The following is a 24,658-nucleotide window of genomic DNA, read 5'->3' as shown; positions in this document are numbered from 1 at the left end:
GGCGGGGACAGGTCTGTCGTCGTATCACACTGGGGTACAGTACCGGCCGGGACAGGTCTGTCATCGTATCACACTGGGGTACAGTACCAGTGGGGATACGTCTGTCGCTATATAACACTGGGCAACTGTACAGATCACTGCATTTCTAAAGCTATTTTACAAGTTTGCATTATGTATTGATCCTGCAGCTGCCTTACTTTTCATTTTTCCAGAGCTTTTCGATACGGAAGATATCAAGCTTATCGCGATTGATGTGGGAAAGCAGCCTGTAGGACTGTCGGACAGGCTGACCTTCAGGCCCTCGCCGATTGTCTCTCATCAGATAGACACAGTCACCTGCAGCAGAACACATACAGAGCAGATCACAAAGAGATAAAAACTTTAAAATTTCTTGATGATTTCCAAGTCAACTCAGAAAGGACTTGCACATGTTCACGTGCTGCTTTTTGACAGCAGTTACAGGTTCATGGGAAACTATTGTCACCAATACTTAAGCCATGTAGAACAACCAATGCTTTTCCTTCGGTCGTTTTGCTACCATGCCCAGTGTTATACTGACACATTTCAGCCAGTTGAATGCAAGCTATTAAAAATACATGTAGCTGGAGCTGTGTTTGCTGAGTGTAAATATCTCACACACTGCCTGCACACCCAACAGAACACAGGTCCAAGGTGCTGACAGTCTCCCTCTTCATGTGAAGTTAGAGTTTAGACCTCTCTAACAGTACAATGACCAGCATTAGGCATTGGTGAGCTTCCCATTTCACCCCCTACTGATTCGACCATTGTGCTGGGAGACGAGCTAGCCCGAAGGGAAAGAGTCGCAGCACCCAGAGATGGATTGTCAATGGGTAGCAGTCAAAGAGAACTCAGCCACTTTAATACAATGACCATTGTGCAGGATTTCCCTTTACTTCAAACATCTATTATTATGTGGTCTTCTTGACCCTAAATACCTGATACCCACCTAAGGAAAACAGCTCTTAACAAAACATTTCAATGTAACATGAGCCAACTGGGGTTTCTTTGTTTTGTTACTTTCCTTCAGATACATTTCTATGCAAGTCAGGAATGCTATCAGCTTCTCCTGGTATCTTCATGAAGGCATGTGAACAATGGCATCCTCCCTGCCATCCACCTACCGTGTCGAAGCAGCAGGTCATCCCGCAGAAGGCAGATGTAGTACACGCAGCCAGGCTGGGCATAATGTGGCTGTGGGATCATGGGGACTTCCTGAAATGGAGAAGCAGCGACAGTGAGTCATAGAACAGACAGTAGCGACTTACAGATTTGATCCCACTGACCAGCTGCAGCTAAGGTAGAGAAAAAGGAACAAACGGGCATGCTTTAAGTATTTAATTTGACTGTTGTTCCTAACATCACCATCAGCCTCTCAGAGGAGTGATGACTCCTGTTGCTGTAACCTGGATGGTCCGGTTGCTTTTGTTTTGTGACATCTGTCTCCTCAGCCTTGGGACTGCAGCTGCAATGGTGCACCTCTCAGTAAGATCAGTGGAGTGTACGTTGGTAGCAAACCCCAGGATCCTCTGGTCTGGACTGTTCCCCAGTCGGTAATATTTTGAGCCACTGGGGCAGACACTGATGAGCAGCATCATTACTGACATTTGATACCACTGCTGAAACGTTCCAGAAAACATTTAGAACGCAGGATTTACACGAAGTTAACTGAGTACAATTAAGTGAAATGCCGACAGCTGTTTAACCATCCATCAGGAAACAGTGCTACCAAGGGCGTTAGTGTACTGAAAGGTACAGCACATAAGCTTTAACAGAAGTCCCAGGCTGACTCTTGTGTCCAAAGCTGTTAACCAGAATGCACAACACCCTTTCCTATTCACAAGGGATCAACTTACCCTCTCCACAGGTCGAGGGTCACACTGCTCACACAGGTAGTGCTCAACATCTGCAGTTACACGCATGCAGTCACAATGCTGCCACACCTAGGGGTGAGAGGTTAGAAGAAAGGAGTGTAAAATGTGGCACAATGCACTGGAACCTACAGATCACCCAGTTCAATGGACACGTTTCTCTTGTGCAATTCAATACCACCAAATTTAGTTAATGAAAACAAGAATGACCAGGTAGCTGTCTATCACTCCAGCTCTAGTTACTAGAAACAAACTCACTCCTCCTGCTCATCTCAAAGGCCTTTTTATAGCTTAACTTTATTAGCTTCTATGTTAAAAGGTCAGTCCAATTTGATGAGATAGCAGGAACTGCAGATGCTGGAGAATCTGAGATAACAAGGTGTAGAGCTGGATGAACACAGCAGGCCAATGAATTTCTGAAGAAGGGTCTAGGCCCGAAATATCAGCCTTCCTGCTCCTCTGACGCTGCTTGGCCTGCTGTGTTCATCCAGCTCTACACCTTGTTATCTATAGTCCAATTTGATGGCTCATTCTTGATTTTGGATGTTCTGGTATTTGACCAATTCACTTCAATTAATTTTCTCAAGTTTGAAAGACTCAAAACCTCCTAAAGGAAGCAAGTTCAACTTCTTTAAACTTGCCATACAAGTCAAACTCCTGAAGTTAAGAACCAATTTTGCTGTTTACTGCTGCACCTTCTAGGATTAGGAGTAGGCAATTCAGCCCCTCGAGTCTGTTCCAACTCAAAGGAATTCAAATCTGTTCTCTGGTTAGGTGATCAGAACTGACAGGCGAGTTGGACCAAAGGGACTGCTTCTGGGCTGTACAATTCTATGATAGGCTCCTTTTATAGCAACTCTACAATCAGCTTTAATTTTCACCCTATTTTTGTAACTGAATACCATATGCCAAGTAGTGGAGTGATACAGCTTTACTGGTTTATCCACTGCAGCCTAGAGTTTCGCCTTCAGCACCCAGGCACTCTAGCTTTGCTCATCAGGAATGTTTCTGAAATGTGGAATCATGTGATTCCTGCCTGAATATCTCAGGTATTTCTGGCGGAGAGCATTTACACCTACATAATGGAGGAAGTGAAAAATCAGGATCTACTGTGGACTAGACTGCCATTGTCAACGTCTGGACACCATATCTTTACTCAATAGGAACATAATCAAGACATGTGGCTAGGCAGTTCCTGCCTCAATTTTACCGATGTGAATGCTTCATCCATATAACTGGAGGTGACAATCCAGGTCTGTAACTATTCTTAACTGACTGGCAAATTGCCTGATTATGCATGTTGCTTCCACTTCACCATTTACACAGTGAACTGCAGCTGCCAGCTTATGACTCAATTGCCTAAAGACTAAGTGCAAATGAATGGGCTTTTATTCTTCTCCCCTTGGTCTAGGTTGTCATAAGAAGGGGGAGTGATTTTACTGTACCTTTTGACAGATTTTGAGTGGTATTGACAACTGTGGATGTTGTGAACTCTGTTAAATCTCAGCGTTCAGACTATACGTCTCACCATACTTTGCATTAATAGGCAGCAGTTTTTGTTTTAAAAATGATCTGCTGGGTGTTAATCAGCACAAGAACCCATCGTCATCCTCAAGTGGCTCTGGTCTAGCTAATGATAACTGCACAATTTCTGCTTGTTTGATTCTCAGACCCAAACCCCAATCTGCCCTTAGTCATGAATAGAAGTGCATAGTACTCAGGCATAATTTGATAGCTGAATGAGGGACCTCCTATGTCTGTGCATGAACCCCACAGAATTAATCAGTGGAAAATATGCTATTTACCCACCGAGGACAGGAAAGAGCTCCTTGTTCAGCCCAGATTATACTATTCAGCAGAACAGCGGCTTGCACAGGTTTAGGTTCACTGGGTCAAAGCCATAGAATCATTAAGCACAGAATAGGCCATCCGACCCATCGAGTCTGCACCAACCTATCTACACTAATCCCACTTTTCCACAGCCTTGAATGCGAGGATAGGTCAAGTGCTCGTCCATGCTCTTTTCCACATACTCCCTGCGTTTTGGCCAATAATCACCCATCACTTAACATCACCAAAATAAGAGCTTTGTCTGTCAAGACTGTGTCTGAGGTCTCTGCCCAAATTTCTATCAAGTGTTCCTGATGGACCAGACACCGGAGACCGGAGACCTCGTGGCTTCAGAACAGAATGGAAACCAAAATTCACTGGCTGTGCTGTGCTTTGGGACATCCTGAGGATGGGATGTTAAATAAATAAATAAATAAAAAGCAAACATTTTAATGTCTTTATCAGGTCCTATAACTCTGCCCCGTAGGGCAAAGAGACAGAGATCTGAATGTAAATACTCACCATGCACTTCTCACACTGAATCATCAGCCCCTCGTCCTTGTACAGCCCACAGATGCAACGAATCACATCATCATCTTTCTCATTTCCATTCTCCTTCTCACCAATGGACGTCTCACTGCTGTCTGCCTCACTGGCGGTTTCTCCAATTATCTCATCGATCTGAGCAGAGGCTTCATGCCGAGCATTGTAGTAGACCTTCCTCAAGCGACAAACATCTCTGCCAACGGAAGACTTCCTGCCGTAATATTTCTGAAGCACATAATTTTAAATGGGTACACAGGCAATACAAAGTGGAATAACATGCACTCTCATTTATAGTCAATGTTAACCAGGGACTCTGGTCAATGGCTCAGCCCAGCCCTGTACTGTCCAGTGGGGTACTAAGTCACAAACTCAATTCCCACTCTACATGCAGTTGGCTAATCTCAGCCAGGGCGATGATTTGGAAACTCTTCACGTTTGCCACTTGGGGAAGAAATGCAAAATAATTAGGATTCATGTCCCAGATGATATTCGTGTTGGACAGTGGATGCAGGATACTCTGAGGCTCAACTGCAACATCCTCAAATAATCAAACAGCCTGCCAGCATGTGAAGAAAGGGCATTTTAGCACATTCTGATGGATCTGCTCTTCCACAAGAAAAAAAACTGCAGAGAGGAATAACATTGAGACAGGGAGAGCTCAGTCTTCGCCACTTTGCAAGATCCCAAGAATGTTTTCCTATTCTTGATAGCACTCAGGATTATCATAAGATTATAAGATATAGGAACAGAGTTAGATCATTTGCCCCAGTGAGTCTGCTCTGCTATTTATTGATTACACTAGAACCAATGAGTACTTCTCAACACGATTTAACATTTCCCCACCAGGGCTGGATGAAGAGCTGTCAGAAGCAGGAGGCTGAAACACACTGGATGGGGTTGAGTAAATGCAATGTTGGTCTTCATCTGCCCATACAATTCCTAAACCTGATGTACTGCAAAAAACGACAACTTCTAAAAGTTACTGTTCCATTCTCAGCACCGACATCCTTCAAAAGCACAAACATTTATAACAAAATTACTAAATATTAAGCTGGAGAGGGTTCAAAAACGATTTACCAGGATGCAACAATAGGCTGGGACTTTTCTCACTAGAGCATAGGAGGTCGAGGGGTGACCTTTTTGAGGTTTATAAAATGGAGAGACATAGATAAGGTGAATGACAAGGGTCTTTTCCAGGGTAGTGGAGTTCAAAACTAGGGGAAATATTTTTAAGGAGCGATGAGAAAGGTTTAAAAAGGACATGATGGGCAACTTTTTTCTTTACACAGAGTGTGGAATGAACTGCCCGAGAAAGGAGTGGATGCAGGTAAAGTTACAACTGTATTTGAATACGTGCCTGAATAGGAAAGGTCTGGAGGGATATGGACCATATACAGTCAGGTGAGACTAGTTTAGTTTGGCAACATGGTTGGCGTGGACTAGTTGGACCAAAGGGTCTGGTTTTGTGCTGTATGACTCTAAAAGACACAATAAACAAAAAATCACTAGCCCTAAGCCGGTTCACTAATGTCAACGACCTCTGAGCTGACCGTGCGGCTGCCAGTGTTGGCACAGTGCCAGACCTGCAAACTCTACACCATTTACCTGGCATCTCATTATCACAGCCCAAGGCCTGAATGTTTGGCTGATTACCTCACGTGCTGGGCCTACATCTGTTCCCAATTGTGGCTAATGAGCTACCACAAATTAACCTGCCAACATGAACGCGGTCAACGAGAATGCTCAGAAATCTGAAAAAGGTCATTTGGACCAACAAGCCTGGTCCTTTTCAATAATCCATAACCCCACTTATTTCCCATTACCCCCATCCATACAACTCACTTCCCCATACCCCCTAATGCCCACTGACACATCCTCCCACATTCTTCACCCCCACAAGCTCATACTCGACATTATCAACCTCCCTTCCCTCTAAGAAGGAATTATATCTATAGTTTGCTTTCCCAGTAATTTTTCTTTTATAATTTTAATTAATCATAATTTCTTTCTCGAAGGCCAAGTCTAAGACAGCATCAGAAAGCTAATTGTTCAAGCATCATCGGTTCCTTCCCTAACATCTAGATCCAGGGTAGGAACATTAGCTGATTTTCCCTTCTAGCACGGGGCATTGAAATGAACCAGAGAATCCTTACGGCTAGCCTGGAGAAGATCCGCTAATTTCGACAGGGGACTGTACAGCTCAGTACCACAGCACACACTGATGGTACCTATTGTGTCACCAGCTGCCTAAGATGATGTTTCAAATGTACTTTTCAACTAGATGACTTGAACACAAGCTGATGTGGGAATTCAGGGCTGGAGATCCCATATCTACGTGATATTAAGCCAAGGAATTTACTCTCAGATGAAGGGGTGAGTAGTGGGAACATGAAAATAATCTTCATTTTTCAAGGCAACTTGATGAATTGCACAGCAGTTGGAAAACAAATGACTCATGAAGGTTGCATGGTCTGGACACCATGCAATGGGTATCATACAATTTTCCAATAACAAAGTTCATTGCTCCCAAAACAAAGTAAAGAACTAACAACTCAATCTACTTACTCACCTCGGCATTCCTGAAGACTTTCAGCATGTCTGCATCAAAGGCTTCTACAGTCTTGTAATGGCCCGTGAGGATCTGTTTCTCGATACTTGTGAGATCAATTGGATCTGTAATCTTCTCATAATAATCAGACTTTCTGTTTAAAAGTGGAAATTGGAAATTAAGTCAGTGCAAACTCCTCTGTGAACATATTACGAGCTGGGGAAGGGGCTCAATGCAATAAACCATGTCTGAGAGTGGTAAGGATCTAAGAATGCACAGAAAGTGTGGTGGATACAGATTCAGTCATCAGTTTCAGTGGGAAATTGGATGATTATTTGAAGAAAAAAGTTTGCAAGGGAAAGGTGTGCAAGTGGGTCTCTGTGTTACACATGCAGAGATTTGGTAAGGACACAACAGGCTCAATGACTTCCTTCTGCCCTATAACCTCTCAAACCACAGGCTGCATCCCCTCAAATGGTCCATTACCTTTTGGCAGATTTGGATTCCTTGACCAATTTCCAACAAGTAAAATCTCTACTGACCAGCAAGACTTCTACTTTCTCCCTTGCCTTGTGAAGAGCGTGACTTCTTGGTGCTCTCTCATTAGTTCAACTTGCCCTCTGGTACCTCATCCATTTGGCAGTTCTTTACACTTGACCTGAAACAAGGGGCACCTTTGTATTATTCAAAGGTGAGGTGGCATAGCTTAAAGAAATGTTCTGTTCGCTCAATGCACATGCTATCAGCATGGCTCATAATCCAAGGCAGGAAACTATCAACTGCACCCTTTCTCGTCCCTGCTGATGACTGTAGTTCTAACACCACAATGGAAACTGGACACTGAGCCTGGGACACACTGAACCTGTCATTCTTAACTGCTCGTTCTCAAATGTCTGTTCAGCCAGGAGAGTTTTCACACTCTGAATGAGAGCTGGGCTGTAATTGACTCCTCCCACCTGCTGGGTGATGGCAGTGTAGTGATTATGTCACAGGACTGGTAATACAAAAGTTTAGACGAATAATTCAGAGACTGCAAGCAGAAATCCCAGTAAATGACAACTTGAGAGTTTATAATCTGGAAATAAAGTGCTGGTTTCAGTGAATGTCACCAAGGCATCAGATCATCATATTATTTGAATACTGACAGCAGGGGCCCGTCTTTCTCAAAAACAGCCCACGTCTTCAAAACTATCCAAGGATTTGATAAGAGTAGAAAATGCATCCGCTTGTGGAGAAGATCAACACAAAATAATCACTAATAGACCTATTGGCAAATTAGAAAACATCTTTCCAAGGAGAGTGGCAAGGCTGTGGGGTTTGCTAGCACAAGGATTCCTGAGGAAGATAGCAGAGATGCAGTCACAGGGAAGATGGCAAAGCACATGAGGGAAATGAGAAGGACATACTGAAAGGCTAAGTTGAAAAGGAGAGGGATGATGTTTGCTTGGAGCACATGCACCAGCATGAGCCAACTGCGCTGAATGGCCTGCTTCTGTATTGTATTACTTTCCCCCAATACATTATGTAAGAATTATTTGCTGTTATTTTAAACTGAGGATTGAACATGTTAACTGTTCTGATGTTAATAAGCAGGGTCCCTAAAGCTTTCCATTCTGGAATAAAGAGAATGATTGTAATCAAAATGAACTGCAACATGGGTATCTTGTCGACAGCAGAATTACTTTTTTAAAAAAAAAGTTACATTTAACAGATTGCCTCAACTTCTCATTGAACTCTGCTGCAGCAAACACCTACTTATCGGAAAGCAATGAGCAGGTCCCACGGTATCCATGCCTGATTAGTTTAATACTGTCTTACAGGAAGTGCACACTGCCAAGCTTCACAGATGTGAACACTTAGGCAACAATTACATGACAGGATCAAACAGCTGTGGGGATTGTTCTCTTTCCCCAGGAATCGGACAGAATTCCAGGTGAAAGAGAGAGGGGGTGGGGGGAGGGAAAGAGGGGGGCCCAGAGCACAGGACACCAGCAAAGCGAAACCATGCGGGACTATGAGGTCAGCCTGGAAGAAAGATCTGACTTGGATTTTTTCAGTACCCTGTCATGTCGTTGGGACTTTTCCCAAGTGCTCAATTTCCAGTGATTTACTTTCCAATGTGTAGTCAGCTTTATACTGGAGTTTTGTGGAGGAAGGGGAAGGGAACCTAGAGGGACTGAAAGGGAAATATACAAGAAAAGGGAAAATTCACAGTTCTTATTGTATGTGGGCTCTGGAAAGGCATAACTGACTTAAACTTAAAATTCAATGCAAGGAAAGACCAATGTTTTGATGATTTTATTTTCCTTCAGCACCTGGGATTTGAAGTTCTATACTCTTTCTCAAATGACACTGTTTCTCTAACATAGCTGCTCTAGGGAAATACTGGGAAAATAGATAGAAAACCTCTTCAAAATATTGCCACCGCTCCAGTTACTTCCCTTCCTTTCCCTCAAAGCGCTGAATGCTTTTTATTGTGGGGTTCAGGATTGTGGCCAGAGGGAAAATAAAGATCGATGGATACTTGTGTGTGGCCCTAAGGAAGTGAGGAGGGCAGCTGGAAAGAGGGACAATCACAGGTGAGCACATCCAAAACCCTGAGGTAACATGCACACCTTCAGCAGTTTGCTCCGGGGATGGCTGGGCCACTTGTATTGCCCAAACAGGGATTGCCTCACTAATCACAAGTTGGGGGAACAGAAACCAAACTCTCCTGATCTGGATGCCTCCCTGTGCTGGTGACACAAAGATCGGCAGCACTAAGTAGTGTAGACAGGAACATCAAGTTACAGAGACATGACTGAACACCAAAACTGTGGCAGCTGGATTTCAATGCGAGTCAAGTGTGAGGTCAACCATTTTGGACCAAAAAGGATAGAACCAAAGTTATTTGCTGCCCTCCCCCACCCCGCCTCCGCCGCCGGCCCCGCAACCCAGTGATAGATGGAGGTTCAGAGACTTGGGGCCTGCACTAACATGTCATAGTCAGGTACGAAAAAAATCAGAAAGAATAATGCAATGTCAATAATGCATTGCAGCGCCTCTTCTATGTCAGCAGTCGGAATATAAAAGGGAGGGTGTTTGCAATGGTGATATAAACGCTGATCAAATTGCAATACCACATACAGCACTGGAACGGTCTAACAGCCTCGGAGGGATTGCAGTCGAGATTCACCAGCATGTTGTCCGAGATCCAAGGACTAACTCATGAGGAGATTTGGAATACAGAAGGGCTGGTTTGATTGAGATGTGTATGAATTCAATTGGAACTCATTGGGTAGATAGAGAGAACGCTCCTCTATGGGTAGGGAAGTCTAGGAAAAGGGGACACTACTTTAACATCAGAAGCAGACCATTTGGGAGAACCCTCTCCCAAACAGCAGTAGCTGGTGACTATCACCGATTACTTCAGTTCTGAGATCAAAGATTTCCGTCAAAGGTACCGAGCGATTTAGTTCCCAAGGACAGATCACAGACTCATACAGTATAGGAGACACCCTTTGGCCTACCAAGTCTACACCAACAAAAAAAAACCCTATTCTAAATCTACATTAGTCCCACTTTCCAGCTCTTGGCTCATAGCCTTGAAACTTATGACATTTCCAGTGCTCATTCAAATACTTTTTAAAGTTGTGAGGTTTCCTGCCTCAACAACTCTCCCAGGCAGTGCATTCCAGATTCCCAGCACCCTCTGGGTGAAAAAAATATTGCTATTAAGCCTTTAACGAAGGGGAACAGCTGCTTCCTATCCATTCTGTCCATGCCTCTATGATCTTATAAACCTCAGTTAGGGAACACCACCCCCTCCCACCTCAGCCTTCTCTGCTCCAAAGAAACAATGCAAGCTTATTCAGCTTGTCTTCATAGCTAAAATACTGCATCCCCGGCAATATCCTGGTGAAACACCTCTGTTTCCACTCCAGTGCAATCAGATCCTGCCTATAGTGCAGCGGCCAGTAAGCTACATAATACTCCACCTGTGACCTAACCAAAGTCCTGTACAGTTCCAACATAACCACTCTGCTCTTATAATCCAAGTCTGAACTGTTAAAGGCAAGCATCCCGTATGCCTTCTTAACCACCCTATTAACCTGTCCTGCTGCCACTGGGGATCTGTGGACAAGCACTCCAAGATCCCTCTGAGCTTCCTAGTGTCTTGCCATTCATTGAGTACTCCTTGTCTTGTTACTTCTTCCAAAGTGCTTCACCTCACACTTTTCAGTGTTAAATTCCATCTACCACTGGCAGATAGTTTAGTTTAAGGATCAGCCATGATCTCTCACTGAATGGCAAAGTCTTGAAGGGCTGAATGGCCTCATCTTGTTCCTGTGATGTAGAAAATCTTGCCACAGTCCTTCAGTGACCTTTAAAGCCCATCTGTCCCCGGCAAATCCATCTGGGGATGCATCAACAAACTGCTTACTTTTTTCTTGATGGTAGATTCAGGAGGGGTGTGGCCAGTGCTTGTTCTGATGAATCTGAAGAAATTTTGAGATGAAAACATTTATTAGTAAAGTCTCAAACATTAATGGAATCAAATGACTATTTGACTGCAGAATGAATGAATAGGGTCTGCACCATACAGAGTGATTTATAATCCTCTGAACTATTTAACAAATATAATGATAAAAATTTAAACAGGGTCATGTCTTTTTCCAGTGATCCATGGGAGACTTGAAAACTTGTCTAGTTACCTCCTAGACTGACTTGGTATCAAATATTTGGATGGATTAAGCTCCTTGCAACTTTTTAACATGGTAAAGTGTTATATCAATGCTTCTGGTCTTTGGAATCCATATTAATAATAATAACGAATGACTCTTAAGAGTGGATGAATAATGTTCTATTTATATGAAAACAAAGGACAACTCATCTAATTGTCATCAACTTACAGCAGTGCCCTGTAAACATGCACAGACGGACTACAACATTTACTGGATCTAAAGAGCTTAACTATGAAGACAAAAGACATAAGGTTTTTTTGTATTCACTTGATCTGAGCAGATTAAGGGATGATCTGATAGAGGTGTTTTAAGATGATTTAAGGATGTGATAAGAATGATAGAGAGAAACTATGTTCTCGAATGGGAGCATCCAGGACAAATAGGTATCAGCTTAAAATTTGGCTAAGGGGTGATATCAGGTAACACTTCATGTGTAGGGTTATGGAAATCTACAATTCTCCACCAAAAGTTGCTGAGGCTGGCGGAAATTCAAATGTTAATAATGAGTGATAGATTTCTGCTGGGGAAGGGTTTTAATAGTTATAGGAGCAAGGTGGGTAAATGGAACTAAGATACAGCATCAGCCATGGTCTAATGGAATGGATGAATGCCATGTTCGGACATGTACCTCTGTAGGATATGATCGTGTCGGAGATTTCTTTGAAGATCTGAGCCAGGCGGGCGGTGCGAGCCACCTCGATGTTCTCTTCTGCTGCGGCTAGCCTCCGGGTTCTAACCGAACGAGATGTCTGGAGTGCTGAAAACTGGGTCATGAAAACATCTGCACCAAAGATAGAGGGAAAATAAAGTCAAGGTGTTTGTTACATGACACTGCACTCCTGCACCATATGAAGCTGCACAATTTTGCTGATTAATGAGAAAGTTAGCCTGTGAACATTATGCAGAAATGAGAACCATATTTCACCCATTTATTCACCCTGCACTTGGAATGACTGGCTTTGCTTTAATTATTTTCCTTTCAGAGCAGGCATTATTGAAGAAGATGGATGTGTCAAATGGGTAGGTTTGATTCATAATTAGATGCTTTAAAAATGGGAGAAATGCATCAATGATCTTGAAAGTATAACAAACAATTTAATTGGGAAGCTGAGACAGCATGTTCAGAAATCGTAAGTCTCGAGCAAAGTGCTGATTAGTACCAGCTCCCTCCAACTTGGATTCTGTCTCTGCTCTGAAGGAACCCCTTGAACAGTTCTCTGCTCAATGAAACTGTACTTTCTGTCATTTTATCATGTACTGGTGTATCTCCTCATGTCCTATGCAGCTACCTCTTGGATCATTCTCACTTACGTAACCAAAGAATAAATCTGTTACCTCTCAGTTTTGGCTTAATAAAGGTACAATTAGTATAAGGACCAAAATAGGCATTACTTAATAAAGTAGAGCTGAATATTTATTCAAAGCAAACATTCATGGGCATGAAGAGGTGCACATTTGTAATTGGACATACTGTAAAATCCTGGTTGCTGGAACAGACTGGCATGATATCAATAAACAAACTGACCATCCATCCTACAGAGGTTGTGGCCAACTGGGAGGATACACAGGGTGACTACTTCATCTATCATGGAGTACTTGGGCAGGACTTTTACTAGTGCATTAAATTTCAAAATATCCATCTCCACCATGGTGCCCATCCCTGGGCGCTTGGTGCCCCTGGAAAGCCTCAAATGGTGAAGGAGCCACTCTGCTTTAATCCAGATTCTAGCTCGCTGCCCACTTTACCATCTAGTCACTGACCCACCAACTGTTAACTCAGGGTGTTTGCTCCACTGTACTCTCATTCCACCAGCTTCTCTAAAACCCATTTCCTTATGCTCTCCATTTCAGCCCCCTCCAAATTTCTTCTTTTCACGACTTAATGGCCACCCTTAATGGCTTATTTAATTCTTTCTCCGGGTTCGCAAGCTTTGCAAGAAAAACTGGCATTTATACCTCTCCTAAGTGGCATGCCAGACCCTTTAAAGAATCAACTACACTGATGCAGGACTAAATGACTCATTGGGGCTTCTAACGACGATGCAACAGCTTTGTGGCTACTCTCATCCATAGCAGACTTTGACTTTTTAAAAAAAATTTCATCCTAGAAATAAAGAAAATGAATGCCTGCTCTGTGGATTACTAGGCTAGGAGCATAACTGACATACTACCCTGACATGGTTGCAGTGCCGTTGGGGACATCTTTTACTCAAACAGCACAATCAAATGCTCTTAAAATGGCTGGAGGGGCAAAGAATTGGGAGTTTAGGAACCACAGCAGGGAGTGTTTGAAATTATCGTATTGGTACGGGTAAAGTGGGTCAGGTATGTCACCACCAGATGGTACCACCACACTGGTGTCACTCTGTAATTCAGTACAATGAGTGTGTAATGACCCCAAAATCTAAGTCATAACTGTAATTTTGTCCAACAATACTCTTCACTTGAAAAACAATTACTCACACTCCGATGGAATGCATTCTCAGGCTGTCTTTCTATTAAGCATCAATGTTCACTGAATATTTGCATCAACCATCCCAGGTAAGTTCACTGCGATAGTATTCTCATGATACTCTACAGAGAGGGGACAAGGTTGAGGATCTCACAACTGTTCATGGATTAGTCACACTGTTGTAACAATACTTTGGCTTTTTGTCCTTTTTTTTGAAGAACGGTTTTGAGCCATAGGTGCTGAGCTGTCTCCTCCAAGCCAATAAAGAAGAATGAGGGGGGGATCTCATAGAAACATATAAAATCCTGATGGGACTGGACAGGCTAGATGTGGAAAGAATGTTTCTGATGTTGGGGGAAGGCCAGAAGTAGGGGTCACAATCTAAGAATAAGGGGTAAGCCATTCAGGACTGAAATGGGGAAGAATTTCTTCACTCAGGAGAGTTGTGAACCTGTGGAATTCTCTCCCACAGGAAGCTGTTGGGGCCAGTTTTCAGATATATTCAAGACGGAGCTGGACATGGCCCTTGTGGCTAAAGGGATCAAGTGGTATGGATAGAAAACAGGAGTGGGATCTGAAATTGCACAAGCAGCCATGATCATATTGAATAATGGTGCAGGCTCAATGGGCTGAACAGCCCACTCTGTACCCATTTTCTATGTTTCTAAAGTGAACAGCTGAGGTCTTGGTTTTTTTTAAGAAAAGTTGGAACAATAGAAGCAGCATGAATGGGTGGAGTCAGGCTCCCACAGAACCAGGGGTTTTAGTTCAGCTTTTAGCAGTTGTTGAGATTTTGAAGTTGGCTGTGGAAGTTGTTATATCTCTCTCAGCCACAACAAAAAGCTGGAATGTTCTCTCTCTCTCTCTGCTAGAATTTTCTGTTGGTGTTCTTTCCTGCTGGAGTGGAGAAACGATATATGTGAGACAATTTGTTTGACTGAATTTGCCTTTGCCAAGTGTATGTTTATGGGATGTTACTATATTGGATCAGTTGCTGTCTCTAGTTATCTATTATTCTCTTAAGTTTTCTAATAGACTTAAAGTTATACCAATTCTTCTTTCTTTTGTTTGTATTCTAACCCCACAGTTAAAATAAAGTGAGTTTTGCTTAAAGCCAAGTAGTGTAACCAATTGAATTACATCTGGAACACGCACCTTACTCTTGCCTTTAAATAAAAAAATCCTAGGGTCTATACTATCTCCTTGATGTATTTGAAGGGGGTTTGGTTGGTCCATAACACTGTGTTGTCACACATGGATGTCAGTTATTCTCAGCGACTCAGTACAAAAGCACGAGGGGGAAGATGAAGAAGTCTTCCTTGATGGTGACAGTACATGCTTACTGAACACTGAAATGTCAACTCGTTTTAACGAAACAGATTGACTTGGAACAACACGAACAGAGATCACAGCCCCCAGTGCTGCTTCTGATCCGGCTAAAGGAGAGGTACATCACCTGAGCAAGTGCTAGTTAGTGCTTGCCTGTAGCATTTCACATTACTCGAAAAATCAGAAGAGACCTCTTGGTCAATATACAAACACAAACTAATGCTGAGCACAGATATCATCAATCAAGAATACTCTAATCTCTCACTTTGTACCCTTCTGTCACCAACAAAATTCGCTTTCTCCATACCAGATTTGATGTTGCCATCATCTCGGCAAATTCCATTCCAGCGAGTGTACAGTGACACAGACTGACTGTTGTCGTTCTCCTGCTTTGCCTCCTCCTGTTTCTGCCGCATCTTCTCCCAGTTTCGGACAAGAAATACATGGTGCTTCAGCACAAAATTCCTGTCAAGATGAAGAGCCAAGACAGAAAATGAAAGGAGATGTGGAGGCAATGTCCACCCTTAACACAACCAAGTATGGCCCTCAGAGAATATCAGTGACATGCAAACAAGCAATGACATTCAGTTGGCCACGAGACATTGACCACTCATTCATCTCAATGCTGCTTTTTGTTCTTTATTCATTCATGGGATGAGGGTGTCGCTGGCTTGGCAGCATTTGCTGCCCATCCCTAATTGCCCAGAGGGCAGTTCAGAGTCAACTACATTGCTGTGGACCTGGAGTCACACGTAAGCCAGACCAGGTAAGGATGGCAGTTCCCTAAAGGACATTAGTGAACCAGATGGGTTTTTCAGACAATCAGCAATTCATGGTCATCATTAGATTCTTAATTCCAGACATATATTGAGTTCAAATTCCACCATCTGCCATGGCGGGGTTCGAACCTGGGTCTTCAAAATGTTATCTAGGCCTCTGGATTAACAGTCCAGTGATAATATCACTAGGCCATCGTCTCCTGCTTTGTGGGTCTTGCCATTTCTCTGCAACTCTCCCTGAGCTTTACGTAAAATCTTCGACTGGTCATAAGGGGTTACACAAATACCAGTTCATTGTTAATCAAGAAATAATTTTGTTGGTCCAGTACATGATCGGCCAACCTTTGCTGGTCTATGTGAGATCTCAGGCAGGCTGGGGAAGACAAAACAACCAGTGTTTTACCACAATGTTGGGGTGGGCTCCTGCCAAACTCTGCAGAGATCTGGTAATAGGTTTTGCCCTGAATATACTTTCCTATCTATAACAAAATCAAAAATAACCTCCCATCCCCAGCTCAGTCAATGTTACATGCTCTCCACTAATTCCCAAAGTAGCTGTTAAAATCATCCCTAGACTTGATCAACGAGTGTGAGCAGGGTCTGTGGCTAAGGGACCAGCATACTGAAGTAGAGTTGAACTCTGTGACCTTCTGAAGTCTACTCTCAAGCAATTTTGGCTTGCAAATTGTTGCTGATTTGTAGGCAGCAGCGAGAACCCCTCCTGAAACTGGCATCAAACCTGGGCTATTTCTTAACCAGCTGCATTTCTAATGGAGGCTCTCATGTTTTGTGGCAACAAATATCAAGATGGAGTCAAAATCCGAGTTATGCTGAGCCTTGACTTAGCAGAGCAAATGACTGGAAATGGAACAGGAACGAAAAGACACAACCATACTTTCATAACCAGCCTAAATCTGAAACAGTTCCAACAACAGACAAGCCAAGTTGAAGTAACAAAGAAAGTAGCTACTACCTAACTGCATAATGTGCATATATATTTCTGCATTATATAATTCTGCACATATTTATTTAACAAAATCCCCTCAGGACAAGATTAATTTATAATAATACCACAAGTATGTAGGATTATATAAACATGCACACACCCAAAAGATCTCACTTTCTGCATTTTGCAGAAATTTTTCCACTCTTGCTCACCCAGAGTTATTTTTGTCTTGCTCTGCCTCTAAACCATCCCTAGTCTCTCTGCCAGCACTGTGTCTGTCAAATGTTTCTCACCTACAGATTTCACTCGCTGTGGAGAAGTAATTGGCTGTCTCCCATCACAGACAAACAGAGCTGCCCATTACAACAGCAGTAAGAATTGGGAGGAAAGGAGAAAAAAAAAATCAATTTGGGAATATTATGTGATACAAATGTTGAGTTTAGCAAAGCACGAACCGCAGCCATGAGGTAGAATTCCAGATGCAATGATCGTTGATCTTGGAACAGTGTACAGTATTAACATTTCATTATTTCAGTTAGTATCATACACACTTTGATGAAATACCACTTCTTTGGTATTCTCTCATGGATTCAAGTCCCTGTGTATCTAATACCTTACCACAGTGGCCCAGTTACTTTGAAAAATAATGAGTGATATTTCTAGGCTTGAAGCAGAATAAAGAACAGTACAGCACAGGAACAGGCCCTTCGGCCCACCAAACCTGTGGCGACCTATGACGCATTTTCAAAACTAAAAACCTTTTGCATCCATGCAGTCCCTAACTTTCTATTCCCTGACTATTCAAACATCTGTCCAAACGCCTCTTAAATAGTGCTATTGTATCTGTTTCTACCACCTGCTGTGGCAGCACATTCCAGGCACTTAGCACCCTCTGTATAAAAAGCTTCCCTCTTATCTCCTTTAAACTTACCTCCTTTCACGCAAGTTGCCCAGTAATTGATATTTCTACCCTGGGTTAAAAAAAACTCCAACTATCCATGCCTGTCATAACTATGTAAACTTCTATCAGGTCGCTCCTCAGCCTCTGACTTCAAGTGAATATAAACCAAGTTTATTCAATCTCTGCTCATAGCTAATACCTTCTAAACCACACAACATCCTGGTAAACTATTTCTGTACTCTGTCCAAAGCCTCCACATCCTTCTGGTAGTATGGTGACCAGAACTGTACACAATAATCCAAATGTGGCCTAACTAAAGTTCTACACAGTTGCAACATAACTTGCCAACTTTTATACTCTATGCCCTGAATGATGAAGGCGATCATCTTATCCACTTGTCTTGTCACCTTCAGGGAATCATGGACCTATACACCTAGATCCCTCTGACATTAATGCTTCTAAGAGTTCTGCCATTCACTGCATACCTCGCTCCTGCATCAGACCTACCAAAATGCATCCCCTTGCATTTGTCCAGGTTAAACTCCAACTAGAATTTCTCTGTCCCAGTCTCTAGCCTATCAATATTCTGCTGTATCCTCTGACAATTCCCCTCACTACCCACAGCTCCCCAACCTTCGTGTTGCCCAGAAACCACCTAAACAGACAACCTAGATTTGCCTCCAAATCATTTATATTACAAGCAAGGGTCCCAGCACTGATCCCTACAGAACACCACTGGTCACAGATCTTCAGTCAGAAAAAAACACTCTTCCATCACGACTGTCTTCTATGAATAAGTCAGTTCTGTAGCTATCTTAACAGCTCACTGCAGATCCCATGTGACTTTACCTTTTGCATCAGCCTGCCATGGAGGACCTTGCCAAGACCTTGCTAAAGTCTATGTAGACAACATCCACCATGCTGCCCTCATCAATCACCTTTTCCATTTCTTTGAAACAAAAATCAAGTGACCTCCCCTGCACAAAGGCATGCTGCCTATCACTACTTTTCCAAATGCGAATAAATCCTGTCACTAATAATCTTCCCCAATAATGTCCCTACCACTGACATAAGGCTCACTGGCCTGTACTTTCCCAATTATCCCTGTTGCCCTTCTTAAACAAAAGAACAACACTGGTTATTCTCCAGTCCTATGGGACTTTGTGACTAAAGTGGATACAAAGATTTTGTACGAGGCTGCAGCAATTTCCTCCCTCAGCATTCTGGAACAGATCCCATCAGCTCCCGGGGACTTGTCTACCTTAATGCTTTTCAAAACACCCAACACCACTGCCTTTTTCTAGTGACATGTCCTAGAATATCACGTACCGTTCCAAAGACTCACCACGCACCAGATCCTTCTCCTTTGTGAAAAATGATGCAAAGTGTTTGTTCAGGACCTCACCCACATCGTCTGGCTCCACACAAACTCCCTCCATTGTTCCCTAGTGGACCTAACTTTTCCTGGCTACCCTCTTGTTCCTTCTATATACATAAAAAATGTTGGGATTTTCCTTAATCCTGTTGGCCCCTTTTAGCTCTCCTATTTCGTTGTTTAAGTATTTTTCCTGCTTTATGTTCCTCAAGAGCTCTGTCTTCAGTTTCCTAATGTTTACATACGCTTCCTTTTCTTCTCTGGCTAAACTAAATTTCTCATCATCCAAGGTTCCCAAATCTTGTCATCCTTATCCTACACGTTCACGGATAGTGCTGGTCCTGAACTCTAATCAACTGGCTTTTAAAAGATTCCTACATGCCAGATGTGGATATACCCTCAAGCAGCCACCCCTAATCTATGCTCCCCAGTTCCTGCCTGATATTGTGGTAGTTAACCTTCCCCCAGTTTAGTACCTTCATCTGAAGACTACTCTTATCCTTATGATGGAAAGGTGATGGCCTAGTGGTAGTATCATTGGACCGTTAATCCAGAGATCCTGGTAACGTTTTGGAGGCCCAGGTTCTAATCCTGCCATGGAAGATGGTGGGCATTAGAATTCAATAAAAATCTGGAATTAAGAGTCTAATGATGACCACAAATCCATTGTTGATTGTCAGAAAAACCCATCTGGTTCGCTAATGTAGGGAAGGAAACTGCGCCATCCTTATCTAGTCTGGCCTAAACGTGACTCCAGAGCCACAGCAACATGGCTGACTCCTAAGTGCCCTCTGGGCAATTAGGGATGGGCAATAAATGCTGGCTGAGCCAGCGACACCCTCATCCCACAAATGAATTTTTAAAAATTATCCACAAGTAACTTAAAATTTTTGGAATTATGGTCACTGTTCCTAAAACACATTCCCACTGAAATCTTGATCACCTGGCCGGGTTCATTCCCCAATACCACGTATAGTATGGCCCCTTCCCTAGTTGGACTATTTATGGATTGCTTCAAGAAACCCTCCTGAATGCACTGAACAAACTCTCCCCCCACCCCACCCCACCCCACCCCATCCCCATGGGACTAAACGGGTCCCAGTCAATATATGGAAAGTTAAAAAAAATCACTCACCAGAACCACCCTGTTGTTTTCACATTTTTCCATAATCTGTCCACGTACCTGTTCCTCTATCACCTGCTGGTTGTTGGGAGGCCTGTGGTGCAACCCCTTCCTGTTGCTGAGCTCTACCTATATGGCTGGATGAACCCCTCCAACGTGTCCTCCCTCAGAAGAGCTGTGATATCGTCCCTGATCAGTATTGCTACTTCTTCACCTCTTTTACATCCTCCTCTATCCTGCCTGAAACATCTAAATCCCAGAACATTAAGCTGTTAGTCTTGTCCCTCTAGCACCTGAACCTCTGTAATAGCTATAATATCAGAGTCATATGCACAAATAATAATCCTACAGAACCACTCACTGAGTGCTCAGGAAATCACACACATGGTCAGTGAGCTCATTCTAATTCAGGCCTCAAAGACATGAGCCAACAGTATTTTGGCTCTTCCTTTGTACTCAAGCAAGGGCATGGATATTATCCTCAGCGCCCTGGTGAGCACGGATGAAATCAGCATTCAGAAGGTCCGGACCAGTTAGGATACCAAAATGGCCTCAGATATGGACTAGCAGAAAAGCTGAGCACGGTGCATCTCTTCACCCCTGAACTTACATGTGCCATGAGCCAGCTGATTGGCCACGATTGCGAGCATTCACACTAGTGATACATTCATAGTGTTACAGTCAAGCCCCCTGCCCCGCAAACATTCCCGGGAAGTAATGAGGCACAGGCGTGGAGGAGAACGTTTCTGCTTCCTAATCAATTTCAAAACCTCCCAAACGGCCAGCATTGCCTCAGTCACAAGGGAATTCAACAGAATAGTTACATTTTTGAAACAAAAATTGTTTGCTGTATGGGCCTGAAATCTCTCCCGACACCCCAATCTGGCCGGTGCTCCTATTCACTGCAGCATGTGCAGCGTTGTGAGCCTGACTGATGAGGAGTGCTTGTGTGGTTCAGGGTCAAGCAGCTGACTTGTAATGTGGTGATGTACAGGAGACAGCTGGTATCCACTGGATTAGTTATTGGGAAGTGTTAGCAGCTTCTGATCAGATATTAGATGACAGTTTTACCCTTTTGAGTGAAACAGAGAACTGAAATTCATTGCTGAGTCAAGTTTGGTGGAGGGGGGGGGGCGTGGTGCAGGGAAGAGAAAATAGAGATATGTTTCAGAAATAAGTCAAAGAAGCTCAATTCAAATCAATCAGCTGTGAACACAAGGAACAGAAACTACTGGAAATTCACAGGGCAACCAGTATTTCAAACACTCTCAGATAAGCAACATTTGAGGGATAAGGCCCAAAATCAGTTCAGATGGACAGCAGCTTAGTCTCTCTCAGACGCTGATGGGTATGCTGTGTATTTCCAGAACTACACAGTGTCACTACAGACTTGAGTCGACTCAGAGCAGATTAACTGGGTGAAATAAGAACAATCCTATTGTTAAGGCGCAGTGAAAGCATTTAATTGTGAACTGCTTTGGCACCTCAGACAGCAGCTGCTTCCTTGAGCTGGAGGCGGCGACTCAAATGTCAGTGGTGCTCATAACGAATCATTACAGTAATACCAGCACTAGAACAGCACAAAGCTACAGCTGAAGCGTAATGCTCAGCATGGTCTAGTCACAGAAAACAACAAAAGGGTACTCTGCTACTCCATCAATGCTGCACTTCCATCAGTTACTTGGGAGCCTGCCCAAGCACTGCACCTTGAATTGACCACTCAATTTTCTCAGTCATGGGAAGTTTCCTATTGCCATTCAGAGGGGAACACGCTCAAATGGGCTGAACAGGATCAGGAATTTGTTTGGCAAGTTGTACCTGTAATACTGGGTTGGGAACAGCACAGGGAGAGCAAGGCTGCCACCCAGCGCAAGTCCGACAACCTGAACTCTCCATTCTAGGCTGTGCAGACTTAGGCAATGCCAGGCTGAACATAGTAGCGTCCCACAGGAATCCTAAGGCTGTTTTTACGGTGGGGAGGGTGCACATGTATGGGGGCATGAGCACACGAGGCTCAAGGGTGAGGGGGAGGAAGAGGAGGGGGAGAGAGAGGAGGGGGAGAGAGAGGAGGGGGAGAGAGAAGAGGGGGAGAGAGAAGAGGGGGAGAGAGGAACATAGAACAGAACATAGAACAGTATAGCACAGTACAGGCCCTTCGGCCCACGATGTTGTGCCGAACTTTTACCCTAATCCTAAGGTCTATCTAACCTCCACCCCTACCTTATACTATCATCCATATGCCTATCTAGTAGCCGTTTAAATGCCCCTAATGAGGCCAACTCCATTACCCTCTCTGGCAATGCATTCCATGCCCCGACCACTCTCCGAGTAAAGAACCTACCTCTGACGTCTCCCCGATATCTACCTCCACTCCACTTTAAAACTATGCCCCCTTGTAATAGGTACCTCCACCCTAGGAAAAAGTCTCTGGCTGTCCACTCTATCTATACCTCTGATCATTTCATACACCTCCATCAAGTCACCTCTCATCCTTCGTTGTTCTAAAGAGAAAAGCCCTAGCTCTTGCAACCTTTCCTCGTAAGACCTTCCCTTCATTCCAGGCAACATCCTGGTAAATCTCCTCTGCACCTTTTCCAACGCTTCTAAATCTTTCCGATAATGAGGCGACCAGAACTGGACACAATATTCCAGATGTGGCCAAACCAGGGTTTTGTATAGCTGGAGCATAACTTCACGGCTCTTGAACTCAATCCCTCTATTAATGAAAGCTAACACACCATACGCCTTCTTAACAACTCTATCCACCTGGGTGGCAGCTTTCAGGGAACTGTGGACATGAACCCCAAGATCCCTCTGCTCCTCCACACTGCCAAGAATCTTTCCGTTAACCGTGTATTCTGCTTTCAAGTTTGTCCTTCCAAAATGAATCACCTCACACTTTCAGGGTTAAACTCCATTTGCCACTTCTCAGCCCAGCTCTGCATCCTATCAATGTCCATTTGTAACCGAGAACAGCCCTCTGCACTGTCCACAACGCGACCCACCTTCGTATTGTCCGCAAACTTGCTAATCCACGCCTTCATCCAAATCATTTACAACAATCAAATAGAAGAGAACCCAGAACAGATCCTTGTGGTACACCACTCGTAACTGAGCACCACGTTGAATATTTTCCGTCCACTACCACCCTTTGTCTTCTAAGGGTCAGCCAATTCTGAATCCAATCTGCCACATTTCCCCCTATCCCATGCCTCCTTACCTTCTGCATGAGCCTACCATGGGGAACCTTATCAAGCGCCTTACTTAAATCCATGTATACGACATCCACTGCTCTACCTTCATCCACGTGTTTGGTCACCTCTTCAAAGAATTCAATAAGGTTTGTGAGGCATGATCTACCCCTCACAAATCCATGCTGCCTGTCACAAATCAAACTGTGCCTTTCCAAGTGTTAAAAAATCCTATCTCTCAGAGCCCTTTCCAATAATTTGCCCACCACTGATGTAAGAGTAACTGGCCTATAATTTCCAGGGTTATCCCGATTCCCTTTTTTGAACAAGGGAATGACGTTTGCCTCTTTCCAATCTTCCAGCACTATACCCATTGACAGTGAGGACGAGGAGATCATCACCAAAGGCCCTCCGATCTCTTCCCTCGCTTCCCACAGAATCCTTGGATAAATCCCATCAGGCCCGGGGGGACTTATCTATCTTCAATTTCCTCAAAATTCCTAGTACATCTTCCTTCCTAACATCGACCTCCTCTAGCCTACCAGCCTGTTTCACACTGTCCTCCTCTACAACTAGATCCCTCTCAGTCGTGAATACCGAAGAAAAGTATTCATTAAGGACCTCTCCTATCTCTTTAGGCTCCGTGCACAAATTCCCTTTACAATCCTTGATTGGCCCTACCCTTTCTTTGGTCATTCTTTTATTCCTCATGTACGTGTAAAAAGCCTTGGAGTTTTCCTTGATCCTATCTGTCAAGGTTTTCTCATGCCCCCTTATAGCTCTCCTAAGCCCTTTCTTCAGCTTCTTCCTGGATAACTTGTATCCCTCTAGAGCGTTTTCTGTTCCAAGGAGGGGGAGAAGGGGGGGGAGAGAGAGAAGAGCGGGTGGACAGGATGGGGTGAAGAGGAGGGGGAGAAGAGGGGGTGAGAGGAAGGGGAGAAGAGGGGGTGAAGAGGAGGGGGAGAAGAGGGGGTGACAGGAGGGGGAGAGAGAGCGGAGGGGGAGAGAGAGCGGAGGGGGAGAGA

General features: G+C 43.7%; 1 protein-coding gene across 2 annotated transcripts in view; it reads right to left on the bottom strand.

The window, feature by feature from the left end:
* The window catches only part of ash1l (ash1 (absent, small, or homeotic)-like (Drosophila)), a 208,409-nt gene that overhangs the window by 14,495 nt on the left and 169,256 nt on the right, over positions 1–24,658 (bottom strand). For both annotated transcript variants that reach the window (XM_048620459.1, XM_048620460.1), the window contains exons 16-23: positions 15,626–15,783; positions 12,166–12,318; positions 11,237–11,291; positions 6,835–6,967; positions 4,242–4,490; positions 1,875–1,961; positions 1,143–1,233; positions 198–336 (exon numbers count right to left, since the gene is read on the bottom strand). In XM_048620459.1, the coding sequence (XP_048476416.1) occupies positions 198–336; positions 1,143–1,233; positions 1,875–1,961; positions 4,242–4,490; positions 6,835–6,967; positions 11,237–11,291; positions 12,166–12,318; positions 15,626–15,783 (1,065 nt within the window). The remainder of the gene's footprint in view (positions 1–197; positions 337–1,142; positions 1,234–1,874; positions 1,962–4,241; positions 4,491–6,834; positions 6,968–11,236; positions 11,292–12,165; positions 12,319–15,625; positions 15,784–24,658) is intronic.

This window comes from Rhincodon typus, chromosome 46 (genome assembly GCF_021869965.1).
Source record: "Rhincodon typus isolate 14 chromosome 46, sRhiTyp1.1, whole genome shotgun sequence".
Taxonomy (NCBI): domain Eukaryota; kingdom Metazoa; phylum Chordata; class Chondrichthyes; order Orectolobiformes; family Rhincodontidae; genus Rhincodon; species Rhincodon typus.
This window is presented reverse-complemented; position numbering and strand designations above follow the sequence as displayed.